General features: G+C 37.3%; 1 protein-coding gene across 1 annotated transcript; it reads left to right on the forward strand.

The window, feature by feature from the left end:
- Positions 1–10,124: 10,124 nt before the first annotated feature.
- On the forward strand, positions 10,125–12,238 carry LOC125658688 (uncharacterized). Its single transcript, XM_048890044.2, has 3 exons — positions 10,125–10,264; positions 10,408–10,464; positions 10,737–12,238. Exons 1-3 carry the CDS (start codon positions 10,148–10,150, stop codon positions 11,208–11,210), a joined length of 648 nt encoding a protein of 215 aa, XP_048746001.2. The 5' UTR covers positions 10,125–10,147; the 3' UTR covers positions 11,211–12,238.
- Positions 12,239–12,519: the final 281 nt, after the last annotated feature.

A 12,519-nucleotide genomic window follows, 5' to 3' on the forward strand; every position in this document is an offset into this window, starting at 1 on the left:
GATAATACGATTGTCAGTGTGATGTTTCTCGACTTGACAATGTTTTGCTTCACTAGCATCTTGAATTTATTTTACACATTTGTTAAACCACTTTCATTTTGCTGTGTAATGATAGTGAGTTGATAAGCACTGTGTTCTAGTTTGTCTTTTCATGTTTTCTCACGTGTAACTGACCCTGCTTTTCCTACCTTTTTATTTTTCGGTGTTTTTATTGAGACTTTCAAATTCTTCTGTATTGTATGTCGTTTCTTTGACTTGTTGCAAATTGCAGCACAGATTTTGTTATGTTTTTAGCCGAGTAGTAATAACTACTTTGTTAGCAACGAAGTAGAACTCGGCTATTGGTTTGGCGATGCGGGCGGGCGGGTGTCAACAATTGGTTTCTGGATGATAACTCTAAACAATCTAATCAAATGAACTTTGATGTATTGTTGGGTATCAGGTAAGGAAGACTCCTATTAATTTTGGGGGGAAATGGTCAAAGGTCAAGGTCACAGCTACCAAAAATAGAATGAAAATTTCAGACAAATTTGGTTTCCGGATGATAACTCAAAAAGTTTAAATCCGAATCAAATGATACTTAAAGATATTGTTATGTACTAGGTATGGAAGACTCCTATTGATTTTGGAGAAAAAAAGTCGAAGGTCAAGGTCACAGTGACCGAAAATAGATTAAAAACTTCAAACAAATATGGTTTCTGGACAGTAACTCGAACAGTTTAAAACTGAATCAAATGAAACTTGGTTATATTTTTGGATAGCAGGTTAGGAAGACCCCATCCAACTCGGCTCATGCAACCCTGGGTGCATATATTGATTTTTCATTTCTGTAATAGCATGATCAATCTTCTGTGTATAATCAGGTGACACTTTTTTTTTTAATATGCTATGTAGCGCTTTCGTAAGTATGTTACAACTTGTTCACTGATGTGTGCTGATACTTTCCCACGATGCGTTTTTAGCTCACCTGAGCTAAAAGCTCAAGTGAGCTTTTCTGATCACCCGTATTCCGGCGTCCGTCCGTCCGTCTGTCGGTCCTTCTGTAAACTTTTAACATTTTTGACTTCTTCTCAAAATGCACTGGGCCAATTTCAACCAAAGTTGGCACAAAGCATCATTAGGTAAAGGGAATTCTAAATTGTTAAAATAAAGGGACAGGCCAACTTCCAAGGGGAGATAATCAAGAAAAGGTAAAAATAGAGAAGGGTCATTAAAAAATCTTCTTCTCAAGAACCAATGAGCTAGAAAAGCTGAGATTTATATGAAAGCTTTCTGATATAGTGCAGATTCTAAATTGTTCAAATCCTGGCCCCCGGGGGTCGGATGGGGCCACAATAGGGGATCAAAGTTTTGCATACAAATATATAGGAAAAATCTTTAAAAATCTTCTTCTCAAGAACCACTGAGCCAGAAAAGCTGAGATTTATATGAAAGCTTCCTGATATAGTGCAGATTCTAAATTGTTAAAATCATGGCCCCCGGGGGTCGGATGGGGCCACAATAGGGGACCAAAGTTTTACATACAAATATATAGGGAAAATCTTTAAAAATCTTCTCAAAAACCACTGAGCCAAATAAGCTGATATTTATATGACAGCTTCCTAACATAGTGCAGAGTTAAGTTTGTTAAAATCATGGCCCCCTGGGGTAGGATTGGGCCACAATAGGGGATCAAAGTTTTACATACAAATATATAGGAAAAATCTTTAAAAATCTTCTGAAGAACCACTGAGCCAGAAAAGCTGAGATTTATATGAAAGCTTCCTGATATAGTGCAGATTCTAAATTGTTAAATCCTGGTCCCCGGGGGTCGGATGGGGCCACAATAGGGGATCAAAGTTTTATATACAAATATATAGGAAAAATCTTCTCAAGAACCACTGAGCCAGAAAAGCTGAGATTTATATGCAAGCTTTCTGATATTGTGCAGATTCTAAATTGTTAAAATCATGGCCCCTAGGTGTCGGATGGGGTCACAATAGGGGATCAAAGTTTTACATACAAATATATTGGGGAAATCTTTAAAAATCTTCTTCTCAAGAACCACTGAGCCAGAAAAGCTGATATTTACATGACAGCTTCTTAACAGTGCAGAGTTAAATTTGTTAAAATCATGGCCCCCTGGGGTAGGATTGGGCAACAATAGGGGATCAAAGTTTTACATACAAATATACAGGGAACATCTTTAAAAATCTTCTCCTCAAGAACCACTGAGCCAGAAAAGCTGATATTTACATGAAAGCTTTCTGACATAGTGCAGATTCAAGTTTGTTCAAATCATGGCCCCTGTGGGTAGGATGGGGCCACAAGGGGGATCAAAGTTTTACATAGAAATATATAGGAAAAATCTTTAAAAATCTTCTTCTCAAGAACCATTGGGCCAAAGAAGTTCTCATTTACATGAAAGCTTTCTGACATAGTGTAGATTCAAGTCTGCAAAAACCATGGCCTCCAGGGGTAGGTTGGGGCCATAATAGGGACTACGGTTTTACATGCAAATATATATGGAAAGTCTTCTGATATGGACCAAGGTGACTCAGGTGAGCAATGTGGCCCATGGGCCTCTTGTTCTTTAGCTCATTGACTACTTTCTTCATCCATGCATGTATCATTCATATGGTGTTGATATCGTTTGACTGATTCAATACGCAAAAGCTTGTTCTGCATATGATCAGTTTTTAAATCGAGACAGGCTACTGAAAAGTAAGTTGGTGTTACAGGGGTTTCAACAACCTCGTTTATAGTCAGCATTTCGCAAATTCTATGTTCGTTAAAACGATCTAGTTTGCCAATACAACCTGTAATTTGATCAATTACTGTTTGAAGTGTATCATACCAATTGTTAGACCGTTCTTGGAACAGTGATTCTGACTACGGATTACTCCTGATCAAGATATACAACTCACGGAGTTAACGTTTGATAGAGGGTGCTTACTCCTCCAAGGCGCCTGATTCCACCTCTGGTATATCCAGAGGCCCGAATTTGCGCAACTCTGTATTTTAGAGATTGATCACTGTTCCTTATTTTTACCTTTTCATACAGTTTGTTTGCTTCAAAACAGTTTCGTTATAATACATTGTCTGTGACATTGTTTCAATAAGTGAATAATTAATATCAGTGTCAGTTGATTTTGTGAGCACATATTCCTGATAAATTTGTAATTTCAAATCGGTGATTTGAAAATACAATTTATAATTAGAAATTAATCAACCCGTAATCACAATTTACAATCCTTGATTTGTAAATGCAAGTTATGAAGACATTCCTCGAATCAATATTTACATTTCCAATCTTATTACCTTTGATATCTTTACGAATTGCTATGATAGCCATTTCCTCATGAATACGCTGAAGTTGTGAAAAATGCGAGTATGAATCTTTTGAAATATAGTAACAAAAGGCGAAGATAACGAACAGTGATCAATTTCATAACTCCTATAAGCAATACAAAATAGATAGTTGGGCAAACACGGACCCCTGGACACACCAGAGGTGGGATCAGGTGCCTAGGAGGAGTAAGCATCACCTGTCGACCGGTCATACCCGCCGTGGGCCTGATATGGATTTATATGCAAGGTGAAGACAACGAACAGTGATCAATCTCATAACTCCTACAAGCAATACAAAATAGATAGTTGGGCAAACACGGACCCCTGGACACACCAGAGATGGGATCAGGTGCCTAGGAGGAGTAAGCATCCCCTGTCGACCGGTCACATCCGCCGTGAGCCCCATATCCCGATCAGGTAAACGGAGTTATCCGCAGTCAAAATCAGTGTGCCAATATATATATATATATATATATATATATATATATATATATATATATATAATAGCTAGGAATTCCGACACTAATGAATAGAAAACATAAATTTCGAATACAAATTTCATTTCTGAAAATACGTGGGTGAATAAACTGCAGCGTTTCAAGTCGACATACTTTTAACGTAGCGAATAACTTAGATCAAAATATACTCAGATATTTGTATTACTCTTTCTGGGAACCAAGCCATTAAAGTCCCGCGGGAGGGAACCATGGTTTCTTATTGTATTCCTGTGATGAAATGATCTTTAGTTTATTGTGCGAACTTTTATGATGAGCATTCTCCTATGAATAACTTGAGACCTTACAATATTATAGATGATTTTCCAGATATATGTGTCAAAATGTCAAATGACACCGTTTATAGATTTAATAACTGGGAACTTCCCAAAGGATGATACATTTCCTAAAATCCGAACGAGGAAGCATATCACTTATCTATGAAAATGGCGAGCAGTAACAGCGGTGATGTAAGCCTGGAAATAAATGATGTTGTAAATGAAACTTCAGAGGAAGACGGAGACCGACAAGTTTACGTGTGAGTAATTTTATGTTTGACATAAACTACGCTATCAAAATTGTTCATGGAAACATACATGTATGAAAATGATTGTGTTCATACAATTGCTCATTATATTATTTACTCAGTATGTACTCCATCGGGTATATGTTGTGTTGTAGATGACCTCACAGTCTAGAGACGTTGTTGATTTTAGACAACCATTTCCATCTCAAGACGTAAGTTCTTACTTAGATTCAAACCAAATGAACAAACACTTTAATGACGTTCCTTATTATAGACACCACGATCAACCTCAAAATGCAAGTTCTTACTTAGATTCAAACCAAATGAAATTTCTTTTTTACTTCAACAAAGTAAAGCGTCTGAATATATGCATCTAAATTCTTCATTTTATACTAAAATTTAAATATTTTGAAAAAATGTGAATATCTTTATAAGTTACTAAAACCGTATGTATTTATGAGTTAACATCAATACACTAGTTTATAAGTTGTTATTCTATAAATAGAACGATCGATACTATCTTGTGCTTGGAAGTCGAGTAATATAATTCAATCAACTTTTTTTTCAAAGGAAGCTGATGTACCACAGCAAAGCTCGTCCTCTCGAAATCCGTTCGCTGTCAGACAGAACTTCGTCCGACGATTATGTGACGCCTCCTTGTTGGCCGCCAATGTTTCACAACTCCGTACCGTGTTGGACGGAAGTTCGACCGAAAACATTTACTTTTCGCCACTGATGATTATGATCAGTTTGTCAATTCTCATGCACATCGGATTTGAAATTCTAATGATTAAGAGGTGGGGAAAAGAAAGGGAGGCAGAAATGGAACACAGAAGAAATAGCACCTCGGTTGCAGGCACATCTACTTCGAACGCAAGCGTCTTAACAAAAGAAGCAAAAGGAACTCTGTGCTTTTGTTTACCATGTTTAAGCGTAGAAAAATACGATGAAATCAGCATGTATGTCATGCTTTTTATCGTCGTTTTGAATGTTGGTATTGCAGGACTGGGACTATCGGGACAAACAAAGGTTAAAGATGAGTAGAGGGACTCGAATCGCCAATATGATCATCATGAGATTAAAGAAACTGAAATTTAATATTGTAGATTTTAAATCATTAAATTTGCTACCGTCAATTTTTAGATCACTTGAGTAATCTCTGTTGAGTTATTGCGATTGGTCTACGTTCGTCATCGTCCGTCGTGTATTTATAATAATTGAATATTTTTTATTTCATATTGAAAACTACCATTCCAATTCTTTTCAAATTTGATATGAAGCATCTTTAGGGCGGGGGGGGGGGGGGGGGAGGGGGGGCATGAATTGTAAATTTCAGGACTTTTGCACCCCTGGGACCTTAGGAGCAGAGCAAAAACTACCAACGATTGACCAATTTTCAAAATCTTTTTGACAACCACACATATGAAAGGTGACGATAATGAACAGTGATCAATTTCATAACTCCTATAAGCAATACAAAATAGATAGTTGGCCAAACACGGACCCCTGGACACACCAGAGGTGGGATCAGGTGTCTAGGAGGAATAAGCATCCCCTGTCGACCAGTCACACCCGTCATGAGCCCTATATCCTGTTCACGTAAACAGAGTTATCCACATATGTAAGAAAACTAATGCATAGTGATATAAAGCTGGAAGTCATTGACCAGAATTGTAAATTTCATGATCCCCTGGTATAGAGCTTCTGACTCCAGGGCGGAGCCAAACTTGTTAGATAGTATTTATATGTAAAGTATTTTTAAAAAACATCTTCTTTAATGCTATTGATGTTCAATTAAAACTAAATGGATATTGATAATGAGGAGATGGTGCTTTACCAAAATTGTAAATTTCACGATCACAGGTGTTGGTATCAGGGTGGGGTCAGAATGGTCAGTGATTAAATGTATTAACAAGAGAACCTTTTTAACTTTTTCGTCCTAACTACCAATCCATTTTTGTCTTCAAATTTTGTATGAAGCCCATAAATTCACAATTTATGTCACCCTTGTCCCAAAACAAGGGTGACATAAATTGTGAATTTATGGGCTTCTGTAACCCCGGGGCCGTAGGGTTAGGGTAAAAACTGCCAAACATTGGCCAATATTCAAATGACTTCTCTACGAATGTGCATCTGTAAGAAAAACTAAATGCATAGTCCTGAAGAGCAGGAAGGCCTCTACCATGATCCTCGGGGTAGATTGTATAGAGATGGATGGGTGATGTGTGTGTGTGTGTGTGTGTGTGTGTGTGTGTGTGTAAAAGATTTTAATATTTTCTTTAATGGAATGGATACTAGTTTTTGTTCCAGGTTGGGACCAAAATCATTAAACTACATGTATTAGTGATTATTTTCTTTTTCATTTGAAAGATTTCTTTAATTTTACTGAAACGGTACAACAACTAAATGCATAATTGGGAATATCAGAGATGGGTGGTCTAAAATTGTGAATTTCGCTACCCCAGGGTTTTGACTCGAGGACGGGTCCAAATTCTTAATGTCGTGTTAATGTTACATATATTCTATAATATCTTTCATCAATATAAGCCCTTTCGGGGGACATTAAAGTTTTAACAACACATCTTATACTGTTGCTGAATATTAGAATTTAACTTAAATTTGCAAGACAGGGATTTTTTTGTATATAGATTCCATAGTCCATTGGGCTGTTGATATAGATTATACTCGGTTGACCGATAAGGCCGGTGGGTCTCTTGTTTCCATAACCATACGTTTTGAATTTGGCAAAATTTTACACGGCCCCAAATTTGTATTTCGCGTCCTCGTTTGGTACCAAATTTAATTCATGTAGATAAACAATACACACATAACATCATCGGCATGTCTATTATTTATATATATTTATATACAAACACGTATATTCATCAATCAGCATTCAAACCTAATAGCTCTTCAATGTACTATGGTAAACTTAAGTTTTACTGGTATTTCAAACAGAATGTATTTGTGTTTACAAAACCTTTTAAAATCTAAACGAGTGGATACTTTTCTGTGCTAATCATTAATTCAATTAGCAAATATATGTTACTTTCATGAAAAGTGAAGATAACGAACCGTGGTCAATCTCATAACTCCTATAAGTAATACAAAGTGAATAGTTGGGCAAACACGGACCCCTGGACACACCAGAGGTGGGATCAGGTGCCTATGGGGAGTAAGCATCCCCTGTCGATCGGTCACACCCGCCGTGAGTTCTATATAGGGAATATCTGCTCCCTTTTCGAAATTCTTGAATGTGCAACTCTTTTGAATGTTCTCTTAGGGACTTTAAATCTAAACGTTTTAAGAAAAACGATCGAGTAATTTCAAAATGATATGCAATCGTCATTTTCTACATAATTTAGAGCCTTTCAAGTGGGTGTCACTTTTTTTTTTTTTTTAAAAAGGTTCTTATAAAAGTTCCTAAGAACAACTAGTCCTAATAGTAGAAGGAGTATTCCAGTTAAAACCCTTCGTGGGGAAAACTTGTTTGAATGAAAATATCGTATGTTAGATGTCATGTGATACAAAGCTAGTAGTTATCTTTTGCATGTAAAGTTTAAAGGGAGAGTGCTTACTTGAAAAGTAAATTGAGAAAAATCTGAAAGACATATAAACTGATTTTGACTGCGGATAACTCCGTTTACCTGATCAGGATATGGGGCTCACGCCGGGTGTGACCGGTCAACAGGGGATGCTTACTCCTCCTAGGCACCTGATCCCACCTCTGGTGTGTCCAGGGATCCGTGTTTGCCCAACTATTTCTTTTGTATTGCTTGTAGGAGTTATGAGATTGATCACTGTTCGTTATCTTCACCTTGCATATACTACTTTGTCATAGCTTGAGTGCTTTTATGCGGAAGGAAAACACAAAACCCAATAAAATAATGCTCACTATGTGGTCGTTATAACAATAGAATACATGGCATTGAGTGAAATGCTGTCTGACGTGTTTCATACCAATTGTTAGGCCTGATTCTGACTATGGATTACTGAGTTTACCTGATCAAGATATAGGACTCACGGTGGATGTGACCGGTCGACAGGAGATGCGTATCCCTCCTATGCACATGATCCCACCTCTGGTATATCGAGGGGACCGTGCTTGTCCAGCTCTCTATTTTTATTCCTTATAGGAGTCCTGAGATTGATCACTGTTCGTTATCATCACATTTTAATATAATTTTCCCTGGATAGCTCATACACATGTCTGGAGCTAAAAGCGCATTGTCTATTCTATATAATCTTAACCTTGTTTCTCACAGTCCTTTTTAATATAAAAAAAAATCCTGGTTAAGAGGCTTAAAGTCAATAACAGAAGGACATAATAGTGATAACGACAAAGTGGGTCATTGAAGGCTACAACTGATGATACAGCTATATAGAATAAACAGACAGGGGTTTAGCTGCTTCGAAGAAATTGGCAAGTCGACAATATCGGCACCACCAGAACGAAGGGGTGCTCATCCTACCAGAAGGAGGGGTATTCGCGGTGGTCCCCCAGAAATAGCAGCTATATTACACGACCTGTTCCTACAGTTTAAATATCCTTTCAGTCATAATCCATCAGTACTTTTCATTGATATGTCTCATTTTAAACATACATGTAGAATTTATTCAAAACCTTCTACGTGAGAAGAAAAATATTTCGCTGTCGCCTTCAATTCGACATTGGATATATCGATGACGTTTTGTTTATTAACAATAATAACTTTCATTCATATGTCGATTTGATATATCCCTGTGAGCTCGAAATAAAGGACATCACAGAGTCGTCCACTTCTGCTTCATACTTAGATATTTTATTGAAAGTAAACATTAACGGCAAACTGACAACGCAACTGTATGACAAAACAGGATGATTTCAGCTCCTCTATCTTCAACATCCCATATCTATGTAGCAATATTCCATTATCACCTGCATATGGTGGTTATATAGCTCAACTGATTCAATATGCAAGAGCTTGTTTTGCGTATAGTCAGTTTTTAAAACGAGGGAAGCTGATGTTAAAGGGGTTTCAACAGTCTCGATTAAAGTCAGCATTTCGCAAATTCTATGGTCGTTATAACGATCTAGTTCGTCAATACAACCTATCATTGAGTCAAATCTGTCTGACGTGTTTCATATCGATTGTTAGGTCGCTCTTGGCACGCTGATTTGACTGCGGATAACTCCGTTTACCTGATCAGGATGTAGGGCTCACGGCAGGTGTGACCGGTCAACAGGGAATGCTTACTCCTCCTAGGCACCTGATCCCACCTCTGTTGTGTCCAGGGGTCGTGTTTGCCCAGCTTTCTATTTGTATTGCTTTTAGGGATTATGAGATTGTTCACTGTTCATTATCTTCACCTTTTCATCTTAAAACCCAGAGGTCGAAGTTATCTTCGCCTTTCATTCATGCACACTGTAAAAATTCTATGGAACATAAATATGGACAGGATGGATCCGTTTACAACATATACAATATACTACCCACTCATTTGTCCGCTGAATAGCTTGCTTAGATCAAACCAAGTATGCTCATACATTTGTATTACTTTTTCGGGGGACCAAATCACAAAGGTTCTACGGATGGGGCCCTGGCTTTCCTATTTTTGCTTTTCCGCAGTAAAATGATCTTTTGTTCACATGATGTACATGTTTTTCTGAATAATTTACAACCTCAAAAAATGAATGATTTTCTAGATTTACGTCAAATTTCAAGATATGCATCATAAGGTCAAGTGTCGACCTATTTTTAATACCACACTACAATACACTTTGTAAAATCCGAACGAGGAAGCATATCACTTATCTATGAAAATGGCGAGCAGTAACAGCGGCGATGTAAGCCTGGAAATGAATGATGCTCGAAATGAAACTTCAGAGGAAGGCCAAGATACCACACCGAATGAGAGGCCGACAAGTTTACGTGTGAGTTATTTTTTGTTTGACATAAACTACGCTATCAAAATTGTTCATGGAAACATACATGTATGAAAATGATTGTGTTCATACAATTGCTCATTATATTATTTACTCAGTATGTACTCCATCGGGTATATGTTGTGTTGTAGATGACCTCACAGTCTAGAGACGTTGTTGATTTCAGACAACCACTTCCATCTCAAGACGTAAGTTCTTACTTAGATTCAAACCAAATGAAATTTCTTTTTTACTTATACAAAGTAAAGTGTCTGAACATATACATGTAAATTCTCCATTTTATACTAAGATTTAATATTTTGAAAAATGTGAATATCTTTATAAGTTACTAAAACCGTATGTATTTTTGAGTTAACATCAATACACTAGTTTATAAGTTGTTATTCTATAAATAGAACGATCGATACTAGCTTGTGCTTGGAAGTCGAGTAATATAATTCAATCAACTTTTTTTTCAAAGGAAGCTGATGGACCACAGCGAAGCTCATCCTTTAGAAATCCATTCGCTGACAGACAGAAGTTCGTCCGACGATTATGTGACGCCTCCTTGTTGGCCGCCAATGTTTCACAACTCCGTGCTGTATTAGATGGAAGTCCGGCCGAAAACGATTACTTTTGGCCACTGATTATTATGATCAGTTTGTCAATTCTTTTGCACATTGTGTTCGGAATTCTAATGATTAAGAGGTGGGAAAAAGAAAGGGAGGCAGAAATGGAGCACAGAAAAAATAGCAGCTCGGTTGCAGGCACACCTACTTCTAACGCAAGCGTCTTAACAAAAGAAGCAAAAGGAACTCTGTGTTTTTGTCCGCCATGTTTAAGCGTAGAAAAATGCGATACATATAGCATGTATGTCATGCTTTTTATCGTCGTTTTGAATGTTGGTATTGCAGGAATGGGACTATCGGGACAAAGAAAGGTTAAAGATGAATAGAGGGACTCGAATCGCCAATATGATCATCATGAGATTTACGAAACTGAAATTTAATATTGTAGATTTTAAATCACCAAATTTGCTACCGTCAATTTGTAGGTCACTTGAGTAATCTCGGGTGAGCTATTGCGATTGGTCTGTGTTCGTCGTCGTCCGTCGACCATTAATAATAATTGAATATTTTTAATTTTGAAAACTACCACTCCAATTCTTTTCAAATTTGATATGAAGCCTCTTTAGGACAAGGGGGAGGGGGATAAATTGTAAATTTCAGGACTCTTGCACCCCTGGGACCTTGGGAGCAGGGCAAAAACTACCAAAAATTTACCAATTTTCAAAATCTTTTTGACAACCACACATATGTAAGAAAACTAATGCATAGTGATATAAAGCTGGAAGGCATTGACCAGAATTGTAAATTTCATGATCCCAGCGTATAGAGCCTCTGACTCCAGGGCGGAGCCAAACTTGGTAGATAGTATTTATATGTAAAGTATTTTTAAAAAGCATCTTCTTTAATGATATTGATGTTAAATTGAAACTATATGGATATTCAGAATGAGGAGGTTGTCCTTTACCAAAATTGTAAATTTCACGATCACAGGTTTTGGTATCAGGGTGGGGCCAGAATGGTCAGTGATTGAATGTATTAACAAGAGAACCTTTTTAACTTTTTCTTTCTAACTACCAATCCATGTTTCTTCTTCAAATTTTGAATGAAGCATCTTTGGGACAAGGGTGACATAAATTGTGAATGTATGGGCTTCTGTAACCCCGAGGCCGTAGGCTTAGGGTAAAAACTGCCAAACATTGGCCAAACATTCAAATGACTTCTCTACGCATGTGCATCTGTAAGAAACACTAAATGGATAGTCCTACAAAGCAGGAAGGCTTCTACCATGATCCACGGGTAGATTGTGTGGGGTTGGTGGGGGTGCGTGGGGGTAAAAATTTGAATATTTTCTTTAATGTTATTGATGCTAGTTATTGTTCCAGGTTGGAACCAAAATCATTAAACTAGTAGTGATTATCTTCTTTTTCATTTGAAAGATTTCTTTAATTTTACTGAAACGGTACAACAACTAAATGCATATCTAGGAAAATCAGAGATGGGTCGTCCAAAATTGTGAATTTCGCGACCCCGGGATTTTGACTCGAGGACAGGTCTAAATTCTTCCTGTCGTGTTAATGTTACATATATTCTATCAACTGTTTCATCAATGCAAGGTGAAGATAACGAACAGTGATCAATCTCATAACTCCTACAAGCAATACAAAATACATAGTTGGGCAAACACGGACCCCTGGA

Source organism: Ostrea edulis, chromosome 9 (assembly GCF_947568905.1).
Source record: "Ostrea edulis chromosome 9, xbOstEdul1.1, whole genome shotgun sequence".
Classification (NCBI taxonomy): domain Eukaryota; kingdom Metazoa; phylum Mollusca; class Bivalvia; order Ostreida; family Ostreidae; genus Ostrea; species Ostrea edulis.